General features: G+C 47.7%; 1 protein-coding gene across 1 annotated transcript in view; it reads left to right on the forward strand.

The window, feature by feature from the left end:
- Window positions 1-16,957, forward strand: part of FAM171A1 (family with sequence similarity 171 member A1) — a 120,931-nt gene that overhangs the window by 33,534 nt on the left and 70,440 nt on the right. Inside the window, exon 3 of the mRNA XM_045285630.1 lies at window positions 12,973-13,200. Coding sequence (XP_045141565.1) covers window positions 12,973-13,200 — 228 coding nt within the window. The remainder of the gene's footprint in view (window positions 1-12,972; window positions 13,201-16,957) is intronic.

Raw genomic sequence — 16,957 nt, forward strand, 5'->3', positions numbered from 1 at the left:
TTGTGAACACTGAAGTGTTTCTTGTAGAGAGATTCCTACCAACACCGGCTGTGGTAACCGCCACACTATTTTATTATCATCATGCTCTCGTTCAGTAGTTATAGTTACTATGTGCAGCGTTGTAAACACTTTCTGTATCATATTTACTCTTTCATGTATACATCGTGAAAGCCATCTTGTTAGGTTAAAGTTTATGCGCTGATTTTTATGGAGAAGTTCCTAACGTTGGAACCCCAGCTTTCTCTGACTATATTTAACATCATTTTGGTAGCCTCATTTAGCACTTTCTGAATGTTCTCTTACAAGAGAGTAAAACGACTTGCTTAAAAAATAATAATAAAGGTCTTAAGCATTCTTTATTCAAAATAAATGCCATGTGATTTTGCTCTTCACCTAGCCCTGGACCAAAACCTATTAAAAATGTCTATCTTTAGATGCAGATAGATACACACACACAGTAGGAGCCCTGGTGGTGTCGTGGTTATGCATTGGACTGCTAACTTCAAAGTTAACAGTTGGAATCCACCAGCCCCTCGGAGGGGGAAAGGTGAGGCTTTCGACTCCTGTGAAGAGCTGCAGTCTCTGAGAGCCAGAGACACTCTGCCCGGTCCTATAGAGTTGCCATGAGTCAGAACTGACTTGATGGCAGTGCGTTTGGTTGGTTGGAGGTTTTTTTTGTTGGTTGGTTGGTTGGTTAGCTTTGGTTTGATTTGGAGGTACACTAACTACATCACTTCTTATTTCTTTTGAGCCACCAAAATAGTCATTTATTTTAAATTGGTTTGAAATTTTTCTAGAGAAGCAATTTCCAAAAATGTTTTGGAGAAGAATTTCTCCAAAATTCAAAAGGAAGTCAGCGTATTTTCACGCAGGACTTCAACATTCCATCTAAGCAAGTCCCCATACCACCAAATTCGGACTGGTGGTACCGATTCACCTTGCTGTCAGGTGTACATACAGCTGATGAGTCAACTGTTGTTGAGGGGAGCTTATGGGAAAATTAGTTATGCCTGTGAACACCTGATTATAAATATACGATGTACGGTCAAAGCAGGTAAGTCAGCATTTATGTTGGATTAGCCTGAGACACTTGCCTAACTAACCTACCCTGTTTCCCCAAAAGTAAGACATCCCCCTGAAATAAGACCTACTTACAGTTTTGCCTCTCGCTGAAATATAAGGTATTCCCCTGAAAATAAGACCTCCCCGAAAATAAGGCCCCCTGAAGCTACCATAACTCTGGACTCTGGACCATAGTGGCAGGCACCGCCGCACAGCTCACTGTTGGCTGCAGCGTAGTCGGAGCAGACAGGAAGTGCGAGATCTCTTTTAATAAAAAAATAAACAATAAATGTGTACCGTATTCTTCATGGTAAAATAAGACATCCCCTGAAAATAAGACCTAGCGCATCTTTGGGAGCAAAATTTAATATAAGACACTGTCTTATTTTGGGGGAAACGGGGTATGAGTTGCCAGAAAGTCGTCACTAGTCTGCAGTTGCTCCGGAAGCATCAGAGAGCCTCATCCGGTACAGGAGGCTGTAGCAGAGACGGACTTCTTCTGCTGACTCAGTGGTTACTGGATGTTGTTGTTGTTAGTTAGTTGCTATCATTTCAGCCCCCACCTCAGGAGGACTCCGTGCACAACTGAATGAAGTACAGCCCGGCCTCAGCCAGCCCCATTAGCAGCTGTCCTCTAGAGGGTAGTCACTGGCTGATAGACGCGCATTAAGTGGGTACTTTGCTAAGAATTTATAGGCAGTCATTAGTATTTGAGTATTAGAGTTTCTACTTCCATTATTGAGTGTTTAAGGGAAGAAAGGTGTCCTGTCACTTGAAACTAATCAAAGGGCAATTGTTATATATCAACATGGATATCAGCCCGGGGGCTTTCCAGGGAAATTCTGTTGTCACTGAATTCCATTTTTCCATGAACTTTTAAAACCCGCTTGCATCATAATTTCTGTATATGTTGTGTTTATTATTGTGTATGTCAACATTCTTGACAACTTGGTGATGTGGACCAGAAGCTATTAATAATCTGACTATCAATTTGATCTCATGCAACTTTCTTATAAAGAGAAAACAAGTATCACTGGTTGCCCAGAGCTAGCCAGGTAGCCCTGCCCAGACAGAAGTGCATGTATGGGACACACAGAGAGAGAGGAGGGGTTTGTGTGAGCGGATGCAGGTTGTATGCAGAGCCCATCGAGACTACAGTAGGGAAGAAGCTCCAGGCACGTGCCATGCAGATGGTGGGCATGGCACATGAACAGCACGCAGTGACTGGCTGCACAAACCTCTTCTTTTCCTATTCCAAACGCAAGTGGCAGCTGTTGAATCTACCACATAGCTGTCTCTTTGTAAGGTGTAGCATCGCAGTCAGTCGCCAGTCTGTAGGACCCGGAAAGACACAAAGTGGTATTGGGAGTTCCCAGGGCGGCAGCATGCTTCTCTGAGTGAAAGTCAAGTGGAAGTCTAGAGAGCACCATCCTCCTCTGAAAATGAAAAGGACGCATTTAAAAAGTGGAGGGGGCCCCCTCATGGGTGGGGATTCTGTATCCAACATTGTGAGCACAGATCAATAGAGACGTGGACGGGACCGAGTGCTGCAAAGGAGGAGAATCCAGCTGCTAACTCAAGGGTTGTAAGTTGGAACCTCCGTTGAAGAAAGGTCTGATGATCTGGCCCCACAGCCTAGGAACCACAGTGGGCAGTTCTCCTGTGTATGTGGGGTCGACGTGGCACATCGACTCACTGGCACTTCGTCACAAGGAGGACGGTGCGTGGTACAATCCAGAGCAAAAGGCGTTTACATGGAGGACAGCTGCCGAGGGGCCAGCGTGAAGCCAGGAAACGTCCAGCTCTGTGCAACCTTGTTCTCTCCCTCCCATTTGCCCTTTTTTCAACTCTCAGTGGCAGGCAGGAGGCGTGGTCATTGCAGAGAAAGCACCATACTGCGTATTACAGAATTAAACACACCCAAGGGTGACTTTGGTGCAGCTACTGTAATAGCATGCGAGCACGCTGTAGCAGGTTTTCATTGAGCTGTCTGAGCAGCTTTTAGGTATAAAAAGAAAAAGCTTCCTTGGAAGACCAAACCAAACTGAACTCACTGCCATGGAGTCCAGGCTGACTCACAGCGACCCCCTGTGGGTTTCTCAGACTGTAACTCTTTACGGGAGTAGAAAGCCCAGCCTTTCTCCCTCAGAGCTGCTGGTGGTTTTGAACTGCCCTCCATGCGGATCTCAGCTCACTGCGTATCCACTACACCGCTACAGCTCTTATTTCGAGAAGAGAATCAACTCCAACAACCTAAGGTACGCAATCCCTCTGGGGGCCTGGAGAAGCCAAATGACAAGCTAACGCTAGTGTAGCATAAAGTGCCCTCTAATTGCACCAGATTATGAGGTAGAGAAAGCTATGTTTATAAAAGAAATGAAATCAGTGGCTGGAGAGTCAGCCCTTAGCACATTAGCTACACATCTCCATGTGTGAATTCAGTTGCTGCACGAAGACATGGAAACGCTTGGAACATGCAGGTGGTTATCGAATTGTACCCCCAAGGAGCATGGGGTAATAAAAGCAAAGGCTCTGATAACACTTAAAATTACTTTTCATTTGGAAAATGTTTTTGCGTGATCAAGAAATCCTTTATTGTGTTACAAAGAGAAGGCAGGCTATTACAATGCCCCAGAATGCGGGTTAAATATAGCTCATCCTAGTGCTGAAGGCTTCGTCGGTTCACTCCTTTTTCAGCTGCTTTGGCCGGATGAAGCAGCCCAGGGGCTCCTGGCATCTGGGGACAGGAGCCGTTGCTTGAGCTGCCTGGTGGAAGTGACTTCTTTCTACAGCTCCCCTTCGGTCCAGCCCAGCAAATGCTGGGTTCTCCTCTAGGATAGGCTGCGAAGGAAACCAACTGTTAACACCCAACAGGAAGGAAAAAGAATTAAAACCTCAGAAAAAAAGGCAGGTTGGGAGAATGTTAAAAAAGCTGATTAAAAAACCAAACTCGCTGCCATCGAGTCGACGCCGACTCCTGTTCCCCCTACAGGACAGGGTAGAAGAGCTGCGCCTGTGGGTCTCCAGCACTGTGACTCTTTATGGGAGTAGAAAGCCTCGCCTTTCTCCCGAGGCTTGGCTGCCGGTTTCAAACTGCTGGCCTTGTGATTAGCAGCCCAAAGAGTAACCGCTATGCCACCAGGGCGCCTATGCTGATCAAAGGAGCCAAAAACTTTGGCAGAAACAGATGAAAAGTTAACAAAAAGATGGTGTGCATGAACTTCATTTTCTCCTCCAAGATAAGGGCACAGTGTGTGAAGCCGTCCTTTCAGGGGTAGAGTTGTAAAGAAGGTGTGAGTTCTTCCTCGCTGTTTCCCATGAAAGCCACAGCGAGCTCTGTATTCTGGAACACCCCCTGTTTCTCCGTCTCTCCCCCGTGTGATGCTTCTGTCTGGGCAGGGCTATTCGGATGACCATCTCTGGTGGTTTTAAGAGAGAGAGAGAGAGACGGAGAATGTTGGTTTGGGAGTTGGCATGAGAAGTTAGGAAATCAGTGCCTCATTTTGTTATTTGACAGAAACTAACGGAAGGTCCAGGCTCCTATCAGAGAAGAAAGAGAACCCCCCCCCCCCCTTCAACATGATAAGCGTTGTTTTGTGGCCCTTTCACTGCTTCGGTCTTGATTGAAGGGGCGGGGGTGGGGCGTGGGTGGGGCTCTTCCATGTGCTTGTAACCGACATGCCACCATTCCTTCGTTTGCCTCTGTCATTATGTTTGCCCTTGACTTGCTGTGTTGAGGCGCCTTCTCCCAAGCCAACAATTTGAACCGGTCTTGTTGCATTTAGTTCTAAATCTGTGGCAGAGATAGAGGAAATGACTAAAAGATGATGTTGGACCCAAAGATCATGTTTAGTTTTCTACCCACAAAGCAGATGCTATTGGTAACACTTAAAATGGCTGGTTTGTGCCCAAAGAGCCAAGCTCAGGGGGTTTGCCAAGAGCAAAAGACCTCTGAGTCATGGCGGAGAAAGAATTAGCTCCCTGGCGGTTGGTTTTCCGCTTCCTGACTCTGCCCAGAGCCTTCTGAGGAGCAGGGCCAACGTGCATTTCTTTGCCGGAGCTCTAAGAGTTGATGGGGAAAGGAACTTTCAGGCTTGGCCCTTCAGCAGAACTCACGCTGTGATGGCATCCCCAGGTGGAGGGAGAGACTAGTCACAGGATACTGGGGTTCGCCACCAAGGTAGGCAGATGTCCGGGCTCGGCTTCAACGTTCATCTTTTCCAAGGAACAGTTCCCCGGGGAATTCCATGAACCACCATCAGCACCAGTATCCATCCAGTATGTACCTACACCGGGGTGCCTCTACCGATTCCACAGTGCCGTACCTTTTCAAAGCAACAGCAACAACTTGGACTGTCACTTCTAGCTCTGTGGATCCTTTCAGCTCTTTTCACTCTGTCTGACCCAGTCGAACTGCTCTTTACACTCAAGCTGATGGTCTGGTGTGGATTAGTCTTAGCACCTCTCTCCCCAACCCCTTCAAATCGGAGCCGTGTTTCCTTTCTTCTAGTCTGAATAGCTCACCGTCTCTACTCTCGTGCGTACAGTGACTGATCTCACTAATAGCAATCAGTGGATTGCCTGGACTAGTTAATATTCTTCTAGTGCACGGGTCCTCAAACTTTTTAAACAGGGGGCCAGTTCACTGTCCCTCAGACCCGTTGGAGGGCCAGACTATAGCTTAGAAAAAAAACTATGAACAAATTCCTATGTACACCGCACATATCTTATTTTGGAGTGAAAAAACAAATGGGGCAAAAACACCCGGCAGGCTGGATAAATGTCCTTGGCGGGCCGCAGTTTGAGGACGCCTGTTCTAGTGAATGGTGCTAGCCTTTATATCATGCAGTAGGGAGTAAGAAACAAAACGCCAGCAACAAAAACAGAAAGCAGAGCGACTAGGTCATGTACCAAGTGCTAATAAGAAATGCCTGCTCGCTATTAGTTGTCATCATTAGTTCACCATGCTTGTTGGTTGCTTATATATGCTGGGCGCTGTCCTGAGTGCTCGGGCCGTGGCTGACGGAGGAGATGAGAGTCTGCCCTGCACTGTCAGGACCTCCTGTCGATTGGAACTCGCTGCCCTGATGCATACTTTCTATCTGTGCTGTCCAAGAGGGGCACCACCAGCCACATGTGGCTCTTGGGCACGTGAATGGTGCCTTCCGTAGCTTCAATCTTTTTTTTTTTTAATTTCCCTTATACTTACATGTAGGCGCCCGATGACAGTGCTGAAGGCTCCTCGCTTTACTGGTTAGCTCAGCACGCGGACGTAGTTACACTCCGGCATCCAGGTGTTGTGCAAATGCTTATGGAAGGGCTGTAGATACCAGATAAGATGTTAAGGTCGTGACATTGAATTTCACAAAAGGAGATGCTTCTGTTTATTATTATTATTATTATTATTATTATTATTATTATCAGTTGGGATTCAATACATATATCATTTCGTATGTCAATCATGCCAAGTAGAATTGTACAATTGCTACCACAATGTTTCCAAACATTCTTTGTCTACATGGACTCCTTGACATCCTCTCCCTTTTATCCCACCCCCACTACTGTATCCCCCCTCGCCCCGCACCCCTTATTCTACTTGCTGTCCGTGTATATTCCTCCATCCTGGGTTTCATATACTGAAAAACGGAAAAGCATATAACACAGCTTCAAGGGTACCTCAAAGGAGACTCCCAGGGGGCTTGCAGGCCACACAGCATGCTGTAAGGCATGATCTGGACTGTTCAGCTTCAGGCATGAGGGCCTCTGCTCAGAGCTCCGGCTTCACCAGGCTTTATCCAACTCAGACCCACTGGGGTTTTCACACACACACACACACACACACACACACACACACCCGCCTCTGTCGCTTTTCGTGCCAGAGATTACCTGACGCCCCCTGGAAGAGGCCTCTTTGGGGCACTCCTCCCAGTTCGTCCTCTTACTTGGATATTTATTTGTTTCAATAACTCAAATGGAAAACTCCTCAAGGTCAGGGGTTGTGTCCTCTCTGAGCACCATCGTCTACCCAGCTCGCTGCCATCAAGGCATTGCTGACTCACAGCGACCCCTGTGGGTGTCCGAGATGGCACCTGTTGACGGGAGTAGAGGCCCAGTCAACGTCTAACCACTACGCCCCAGGGCTGCCCAGAGCGGGCCCATTGTCAGCTCGGAAACAGAAACCCAGAAGCCATGTTCGTGGATGCGGAGGATTTTTGAGGACAAAGGTGGGGGCTTCCGATTCTATGAGGGGAAGGTCCAGCGTTGAGCGTCCAGAGTTCTGTGTCTTGAGTAGATTTTGAGATGGCGAAGGAATGCATGGGAATTAGCCGCATGAAAGTACCGCTGTGGAGAGACATCACCTCCGAAGACAGGAAGTGTCAATAGAAAACGTCTGTGGGGTGTCTGTGAGGCAGGCAGTCTGACCCTGGAGGGGCCTGACAGTGCATCCTGGGTTGGGGCGGTGGGGGTGTTGCTAGCTGCCATGGCGTTGATGCCTACTCGTGGCGCTGCCCCAGAGAGCTTTCTCAGCTTCACACAACCTTTGAAAGCCAGTCTTCCCTGGCACCCCCGGGTGCTTTGGAACCACCGACCTTTCAGGTGGTAGTTGGGCGTGTAATCATTACCCCACCCAGGACTCCATCCTCTAGGTTAGAGGTGGACAACCTTCTTTAAAGGGCCAGTTGTAATATATTAGGCTTTTATGGGCTCAGAAGCCTGGGTCGTAACCACAGTCTCCAAGGCATATGCTGAATGGCCCCATTGTCGCGCCAGAGCAGCCATCGGCCAGGCGTAAGTGACTGGCGGGGCCCGGGGACCCGTGACACTTTATTGCTGGAAGATGAAAGTGAGATTGCAGATAATGTTCACATGGCACGCGACCATGTTTTCAACCATTCTTAGTTCAGGGACCCTAAAAATAGGCATCAGTCTAGATTTGGCCCCCGTGCCAGGCCGAGTTGCCTGGTGATTAGGGAGTGGGTCCTGGGAGGAGCTGGAGGGAGGCAGAAGTGGTCAGATCAGTGTCGTCGAAGGTTCTCTGTGGGCTCGGTGTCCAGGGTTGATCTCAGAGGTCTCATCTGAAGACAGTAGCAGTTTGTGTTGGGAGACTGAGCAGCAGTCTGGGTGGCAGATTATGGGGGCTAAAAGAGGGCAATGCTAACAAGGGTGGGGAAAAAGGAAGGCCTGTTTTGAGACTTGATTTTAGAATCAAAACCAGCAGGACTCCGCGGTGGTTGTGCAGGGCGGAGAGTAAAAGCATGCTGCTCAGAGGCCCCCGTTTAGCAAGAGTGCTGACCAGCAAAGAAGCATAGTGAATCTCAACGCATCGGGAGTCTTGTGGCCATTTATACGATCTTCTTTTTATCTGAATAGTTTCAGTCAATAGTGCTTCACCGCCTCATCAGATTGTTTCCCTGGCAGACATTGTGTTGTTGGGAATGAGTTTGCTTGTTCTTGAATGGATGATCTAAGAGGTTCTCCTATAAGAAATGGTAGCCCAGTGGTTTGTAATGATTACCTAACCATGTTAGGTTCTCCTTTCACATCCAAAGCGATGGCACAATAATCTCCCTCCAGATGGACACAATAAAATCTGCAAAACATGGCATCCATGTAAGGCAGAAACCTGTCAGAGAAGGAAAGTCAAATATATGCCCCTGAAAAGAGTGATAGAAACATGGTAAGACTGCACTCTCAAAGGCGGAAAACTTTTGAGACCTGGGAAAGCGAGTGCCCTGACAGGTCTCATTGTAATTTTAGAAGAGAAACCAGGCTATCTGTACTACCTTAGATGAAATTCAAGTGGTAGAATCTAGGACATGGGTAACAGTCAAAATGCCTCTGTTCTTTGCTTATTCATAAATTCTTCAGTTCCACCCTTTGCCCCAAATCGTAACTACCTTAGCCCTGGTATCACAGTGGATGACGTGTTAGGCTGCTGACTGCAGCGTCAGCTGCTCAAACCTACTAGCTGCTCCATGGGAGCCAAATGAGGTTGTCTGCTCCTGTAAAGATTTACAGCCTAGGAAATCCTGTGTCCAGTCCCTATGAGTCAGAATCTACTCCACAGCAGTGGGTTTGCGGAGTTGTTACTGTTAATCCCCCTTAGCACACAGAGAGGAGAGGAGAAATGTTGTCATCCCAATTGTTAGTAAATGCTGCATTACCATAAAACTGCATAAATCATCAATGCCGCCCTCCCACTTGCCCTGTTCTTGAGGATTCCACTCTGTGACTATTAATGAAGCTTGACTTCATTTTTGGAATAACTTAGTGTAATTTCTCCCTGAGATGAGAAAGGCCAAGCTAAAAAGTGTGTTTGGGAGGAGCTAATACCAAGGGCTCAAGCAGAAAGAAAATGTATGGAAAATGAAGATCGCAACATGTGTGCAAATGTATTTGATCCAGTTGGTATATGGATTGTTTTAAGAGCTGTACGAGCCCCCAATAAAATGATTTATTAATGTTTTAAAGGGTGTTTGGATTGGGGGGTGGGGGTATACATCAGCAAGTCGGCATGAAGGTAGCCCTAGTAAGGATGGAGGGAATTGACTCTAGTTCATGTCTGAGCACATCTGCCTGGGGTCGAGTTCTTCCCCCTTTGGGCATGGCTTCCTCCGGTATGATGATACAGGTCTCTGGGTAGTGCAAACAAAAGATTGTTGGTTCAGATCCATCCAGAGGCAACGCAGAAGAAAGATCTGGTAATCTCCTGAGAACTCAGCCAGTACAACACCTGTGGGGTAGGCACTCTGACACACACGGGGTCGCCGTGAGTCGGGATCAACTCCAGAGCAACTGGCCTTCTTGGAGCCAGCCTGGGTTTCTGTAGCATTTGTCTATTATTTTTTTTCTTTGTAAAAGGGTTTGCAAGACTTAGGAGGTGGAAATCTTTTAGTACCTGGGTCTGAGAGTCTTTGGCTGTTCTCAGTGGTCACCTGGATAAGAAATGTATGAAATCAATACATGAGAAAATAGGTACATGGAAATGTATTTTCAATACATAAAAATTTCATGGACTGACTGAAATGTCCAGTATGGAGAAGGTTGCATTAATGTCGTAAATAAGACAAGTGGCTAGTAAGTGACCAAAGTGGAAGTTCTTGAACCAAAGAAATTCTTTTCTGATGTGTTGCCTCTTCCCCCTCCCTCCCCTGACCCCCCTTCCAATGTAGCATTGAGCTTTGGGCCCAAAGGTATTACTATGCTGAGAGGGATGACTCATCCCTTGCATTTTATACCTTTTCCCACTCCACCCCTCTCTTTGGGCCCTGTCCCTCTAACACTGTGGTTGTGAATGCCTTCAAAGACGCACTGGAATAACAACAATAGCAGTGTATGGAGTCCGTGAGTGTGTTCCTATCAGGCATTATGCCCGGTGTTTCCACCTGCATTCTCTCCTCCGATCTTCTCAACAATGCTGGGAGACGTGCGTCGTTAGCATTCCCAGTTTACAGATGAGGGAGACGGAGACCTAGAGGGATTCAGGTGCTTGCTCAAAGCCATGGGACTAGTACTTGGTGGGTTGGGCTTAACCCCGGAGTGTGCATTATCTATCAATATCTAATGCTGGGCCGCATGGAGACCCAGCTCTGACCTTCCTCCCGGCACCCTCAAGCTTCCTTGCTCTTGGCTTGCTCACCCAGCCACCTGTCACCTTTCGCCAGCCTTGTGGGTAGACACTCACTGAGCTAGACACCAAAGGTCCCCTGATCATCTTGCCATTCTTGGCTATCCCGTGCCCTGCCTCCCTCCCCCAGGTTACCAGGAGTGCTCTGGACACCACCTACTCCCCTCCCACCTGAGCAGAGAAGCCTTGTTGGAGCAGGACACTCCTCTCAGTTGTTCCTCCAGATCATTCTGGAATCAGGGTCCTTGCTGCCCACCGTCATCTCTTTCCTGGGCTATGACAGAGGTCCCTTACCTGCATGTTCAGTCTCCTGCCTCCTCTGATCCAGTCTTCACCAGGGTCAGATACTTCTGTCACACCAATTGGATTTTCGCCCCCTTCTTTAACACCTTTGTTCCCATTGTCCTGAAGGTCGAAAAATCAACCTGTTGGGTTGCTTAGAAAGCCTTGCCACCACTTGTCCGTTGGTTGGTTGTACTGGGCTGGCTTTTGTGTTGCTGTGATGCTGGAAGCTATGTCACTAGTATTTCAGATACCAGCCAGGGTCCCCCACAGTGGACAGGTTTCAGCAAAGCCTGAGAACAAGCTATGAAGAAGGAATCAGCTGAGCTATCCGGCCTTATCTACCTCTCTAGCCTGTCTCTCAATGTGGGCTCCATGACCCTCCCACCTAAATCCAGCTCTTCAGACCCATCTCTGTTCTGAGCAAGGCTGTTTCTTGCCTCTAGGTCTTTTCACAAGCAAATTCCTTAACTGCCTCTGTTGTGCCAAACTTCCCCTCAGGCATAGTGCTTGCCTTTTTACTCACACGTCTTCCCCAATGCTATGTGCACTGCCTGAACCAAACCCACTGCCCCAGTCAATTCAGACTCTTAGGGACCCCACAGGGCAGAATAGAAACGCCCCCTGGGGTCTCCAAACCTGAAACTCTTTCAGTCACTTGCTTTCATCTGAGGAAAGACTGGTAGATCCTAACTGCCAACCTTTTGTTTAGAAGTGGAGAATGTAATCGCTGGCACAGAGTGGGAGCTCAGTAAATATTCATCGTGCAAATAAGTGCAAACCATCTATTCCGTTTTAATTTTTGAGCATGTCTCGGGACCTGCTCCTTTCGCACAGTCATGATCTGTTTTGTGCCAGTAGCACAGAATTGACTTCATCTCCGTTCTCAAGCCTTTTCGCCTTCTCGTCCTCCTCCTCCTTCTAGTCTTCTCTGACCCCTCTCTTTGGGTCCTCCCATTTGCAGATGTATTATTGTTATTACAAATAATTTTAAGTTTCATGGTTTCCAGCTTTAGAGTCATGATTGCCAGCGTAAAGACCCTGGCTTGCTCTGTCCCTGTTGCCCAGGACGGTGCAGGGAGGTGGCTGCCCGTCTCGTAGCTTGCAGTGCCCCTCCTCTAGCGGCCTGTGCCAAGGTGAAACTTTCGGCTGTGTGTGCTGGTGACCTTGAGAAAGATGAGAGTATTGTGTTTGGTGCCCAGGGTCTTAAAGGGGCAGACTTGCTCTTTCTGTTATTTGCTGGTGCAAGCAGGTTGGAGAAAGAAAGGAAGTAATTGGCGACAGACAATGCTTTCAAAGAAAATGTGAAATCAACAGGGATTTCTGAGAGGGGAATTTATTTCCCTGGTTAAAATGATTCATAGTTCAGATGTAGACCTACATTGTCTTAGCAGATCATGTTTCGACTTCTTATTACAAGATATGGATACTTGATAGTTTTAGCATTGGGCTGCTAACTACAAGGTCAGCAGTTCAAACCCTCCAGCTATTCCGGGGGAGAATGGTACGACTGTCTGCTCCTCTAAAGATTTACAGTCTGGGAAACTCTGTGCCCTATTGGATCAAATTCAACTCCCATAGCAGTGGGCTGATCACAATTATGCATGAGGATCAGTGGTAGAATTCCTATCTTCCACTGAGACGTGGGTTGGATTCCTGGCTAAACACATCTCATACCCAGCCAACACCCTTTGTCATTGGAGGTTTGTGTGTGGTTATGATGTTGAACAGGCTTCTGCCGAGCCTCCAGACTAAGACAGACTAGAAAGAAAGGCCAGCTGATCTGCTTTCAAAAATGAGAACCCTGTGAATCACGTGGTTCAGTCCACATTGGGCGTGGAGGAGTGCTAGGTGTGGCGCAGGTCTGAGCAGCATTTTGTCCGCGTTGCAAGGAGTCACCAGGAGTTGGGACAACTTGGCAGTAGCTAACAACATCCTGAATTGCTGAAAAAGTTTCCTTGTTCATAGCAAGTGTTCTTTTGTGTTTTCCCTTCTCCCAGAAGTGACACTGAAGGTCCACATCAGTGACGCCAGCACCCATCAGCCGGTGACGGACGCTCTCATTGAGATTTTCACCAACCAGGTCTCCATTGCCTCTGGCACCTCAGGGACAGATGGTGTGGCCTTCATCAAGTTCCCGTATAAGCTGGGCACTCAGCTGATCGTCACCGCCACGAAGCATGCCTACGTGCCAAATTCCGCCCCGTGGAAGCCCATCCGGTTACCTGGTAAGGCCATCTTGATGTGTCTCTAAAGTGGAACTAATAGTATAGGGTAATGGTGGACTCAGGCACAGACATTATTAGCAATATAAGACAGGCCCTTAGTAAAAATATTGATGTTGAATATCTGTTCTACCATGGGGGGTCCTTAGGGAAGTTGAGATCAAACAATCAACCATGGTGGAGGGTGCCTTGGTATAAGCATACAGGAGAATCCATTGCTTCCGAGTTTCTGCTTATTTCCCCACATCTCTGTCTTCTGCTTTATTGACCAAGGACCCCTGGTGGCTCTTTTGGGTAAGTGTTGGACTGCTAACCACAGAGTTGGCAGTTCAAACCCACCACCCATTCTTCAGGAGAAAGTTGAGTCTCCTTGCTCCTGCAGAGATGGACAGTCTCCAACACCCTGTATAGGATGGCTGTGCATTGGCATAGACTTGGTGGTAGTGGGCTTCGGTTAACTTTAGTGACCACTACTGCAGGATGGGGTGTGGACAGTACTGTAGAAGAGAGCTTCTTCATTCTCCAGGTGCCGGCCTTCTTCCTGGCTGACACACAGGTGGCCGGAGAGCAGAGAGCTCCAAAGAGATGGGGAGTGATGGCAAGATTATTTTGTTCTCTGTTTTCCCTCTTCTTATGCCTCGCTGTTTCAAAGCTGTCTGTCTACATGAGAGGCAAGGATGGCAGCTGATGCCAAGGCAGCAGGAGATCCAGCCCACTGCTTTCCCCTTGCCCCAGGCACCTCCATGCCCAGACCCCTTTCTGGATCAGCACTGACACTCGCTGAGCTACAAGGCTCTTTCTGGGTCGTCATGTAAGAACATTCAACTTTCCTTTTGAATTGCATTTAGAGACCAAGACAGAGGTCCAAGCTAGAGGTTTACATTGGAGGTCATCAACAGTGCTGCAGTGAGAATCAAAACCGTAAGCTCTCCACGAAGAACAGAGAGTGATGGGCCTGGGAGAGAATGCTACAGAGGGCAACACCCAAACCCAACTGATTGCTGTCGGCTTGATTCTGACTCACTGTGACTCTGTGGGACAGAGTGGGACTGCCCCGTCAGGCACCCAAGGCTGCTGCCATCTTTGTGGAAGCAGGCTACCTTCGCGCACCCCAGGCTCCACCAAATAGGGAAAGTGATCTTTATTGGGCTACATGTGAAGAAAATCTTGGGCCAATTCCTTTCCACACTGAGAAGGCAATCTCAACAATGCAGGAGAAGGTTAGGTGGTCCCCAGAAGCCACCCAGCCGCTCCAACTGTCCTAGAAGAACACCGCTCAAAGCACCGAGATGGAGTTACTGGTGACTGTTAACATCATCCCTTGTGTAAAAGCAGCCCTTTCCATAATAACAGTTTTCTTTTAAAAAGTCCAATAATGGGAACAGTATTGTTTAATTGCAAGACTTTGGGCCTCAGAATGAACACACCTGCTGGTCACCAGTTGGCCCATCATGGCTTTGTGAGCCTGGTATTCTTGTTTCAAAAATTCAGCTAATTAGCTTGAATGATGTTCATTGACCCTCCCCTATTGTTCATTACGGCTTGACTCCGTTGGCCTTGTCAGTATATTAAAGATACTTTTAACTAGAATCTAACACATGTTGAACTGGCCAGTTGAAACTTCAGGGTCAACTTGTGTTTCATAAAAAACAAAACAAAACAAGTAATACCCTTGGTTTGGGGGTCACTCTGTTCTATTACTCAAAGATTATCAGGGGAGATTTGAAACCTCCTTGGTTAGGTTCAGGTAGAGTCTTAAAGAGGATCTTGGGGTGCTAGTCTCAAGGGGTCCTCTGCTCTCTACGGTTCCAGTGTATCTGACTTCTTTCTTGTTTAATAAAAATGTCAGGTCTACTCCATGTTCTTCTCCCATTCTCTGTGAGACCAACTACAGCAGTCCTGGTTGGAAGTCAGTGGGGGTAGCTGGGCACCATCCAGTTTGTCTGGTCTCACAGACGATGAGGTTGTGGCTCTGGCAGACTTCCAGCTTCTCTGCGCTTTTGGTTACCTTCTTACTGTTTGGCTCCTGGTGGGTCAAGAGCTGGGGTGTGGCTCAGATGGCTGCTCACAAACTTCTGAGGCTCCAGTCACTGCTCAAACTCCCCATGCAGATAACGATTTGGGGGAATTTTGCCAATTACATGAGACTATGTGATTATGGACATGAGACTGTGGTCCTCAACCTTCAAACCCAGAACACAAGTGTTGGAAGGGGTCTGGTAATAACTGTTGTTCTTATGCATATTTTCAAAGGTCAAAGCTCACACTCTTGGTATTCCAGCTAAGTGGGCAAGGAATCGAGAAGAGCCGAGAGCCTCTTCTAAACAATGTGGGGATTTGACACGAAAGCATGCTTTCTTGCTTTCTTCTTGAAAAGGGAAGATTGTCCTAGTATTATTTTGCAGAGAGCATGCATAGGGAAACATAGCCTCTACATGTGCAATTTAGTGACCCTGGTTACATTCTTGCAGCTGTACAACCATTTGTCTCCTCTCTCATTAACAAACTCATCAGCCCCATCTTTCATGAACTGTAAACTTGACCCCACACAAACTGGGGTTAAAGGGCATTTTTCTTGGGCAGGCAAGCTAACTAACTTTAAGACGACTTCAGGGGATATTTTTTGAATGAAAGAGAAAAAGATGTTCTTATCATTCCAGGTAACTCAGTGTACTTGTTTGATACAACAAAGCATGCTTTCTTGACTGCATGCACAGGAGATTTGGTGGTGCATTTCCCTTTTCATTTTGACACTCGTTTGGAGAGCCCATGTTGAGCTTTTCCCCGATAAAAGAAAGGAGTGGAGATTGAGAGCGGGGTGGGGCGCAGCATAAGAGCACCCTTTCCCTTTCCCAAACTGACAAGAACACATTTCAATCAATAAAATGTAACACAGCTACAGACTCTGGATAACAGTGGTGACTCTTGGCCAGGTCTCCTGCTCACGAGTCTGTCCTTTCTAATGACCTGTGCTGCTAGAAGGAGCCCTGGGGGCGCACTGCTGAAGCACTTGGTAGCTACCTGGAAATTAGAGGTTTGAAGCCTCTCCCTCCCACCCACCTTGCAGCTCCTCGGGAGAAAGACCTGGCTCCCGTGGCCACCTGCTTCTGTGAAGATTACAGCCAGCTCCACCACTCAAGGTCACTGTGCATTGGAATCAATGAACAGCACCTGACAACAATAAACTCCCATCAGTTAATATTCTGCAGAACATAATGGTGTGCTCTGGCCTCAACTGCTTCTGTGATCTCTAAATGAAGCTTCGGTTAAACGTATCACATAACCCCAAGCCCAGACTTACTGCCATTGAGCCGGTTCTGACTCCTATCAGCCCTTTATAGGGTTTCTGAGACCGTCCATCTTTACAGGAGCGGACTGCCGTATCTTCCTCCCATGTAGCAACTGGTGCCAGTGGGAACTACAGTTGGCAGCCCAATGCCCACCCTACAAATTCATGCAACGCTCCTTCACCATAGCACCTAAGACCCTCAGTCTTGCCGCTTCTCCCCTTCGTATCTGATGGTCTAGCCCCAGTGGGCGCTTCATTGCTCTCCACAGGAGTGTGGCTGATTGGCTTACCCTCCTGCACTCTCTGAGCTGCTGCCACCCAGCTCTTGACTTGGAGTCCCAGGGTGATGCAGTCAGTTCACCATTCAGCTGCTCCCCAAAGTCTGTAGGCTTGAGTCCATCCAGAGACACGTCAGAAGAAATGCTTTTACTGTCAACTGCTGAGAAATCAGCCATTGAAAACTCAATGGAG

The sequence above is a fragment of the Echinops telfairi genome, unplaced genomic scaffold, assembly GCF_000313985.2.
Source record: "Echinops telfairi isolate 266 unplaced genomic scaffold, ASM31398v2 ScPeMD7_7474;HRSCAF=8512, whole genome shotgun sequence".
Taxonomy (NCBI): Eukaryota; Metazoa; Chordata; class Mammalia; order Afrosoricida; family Tenrecidae; genus Echinops; species Echinops telfairi.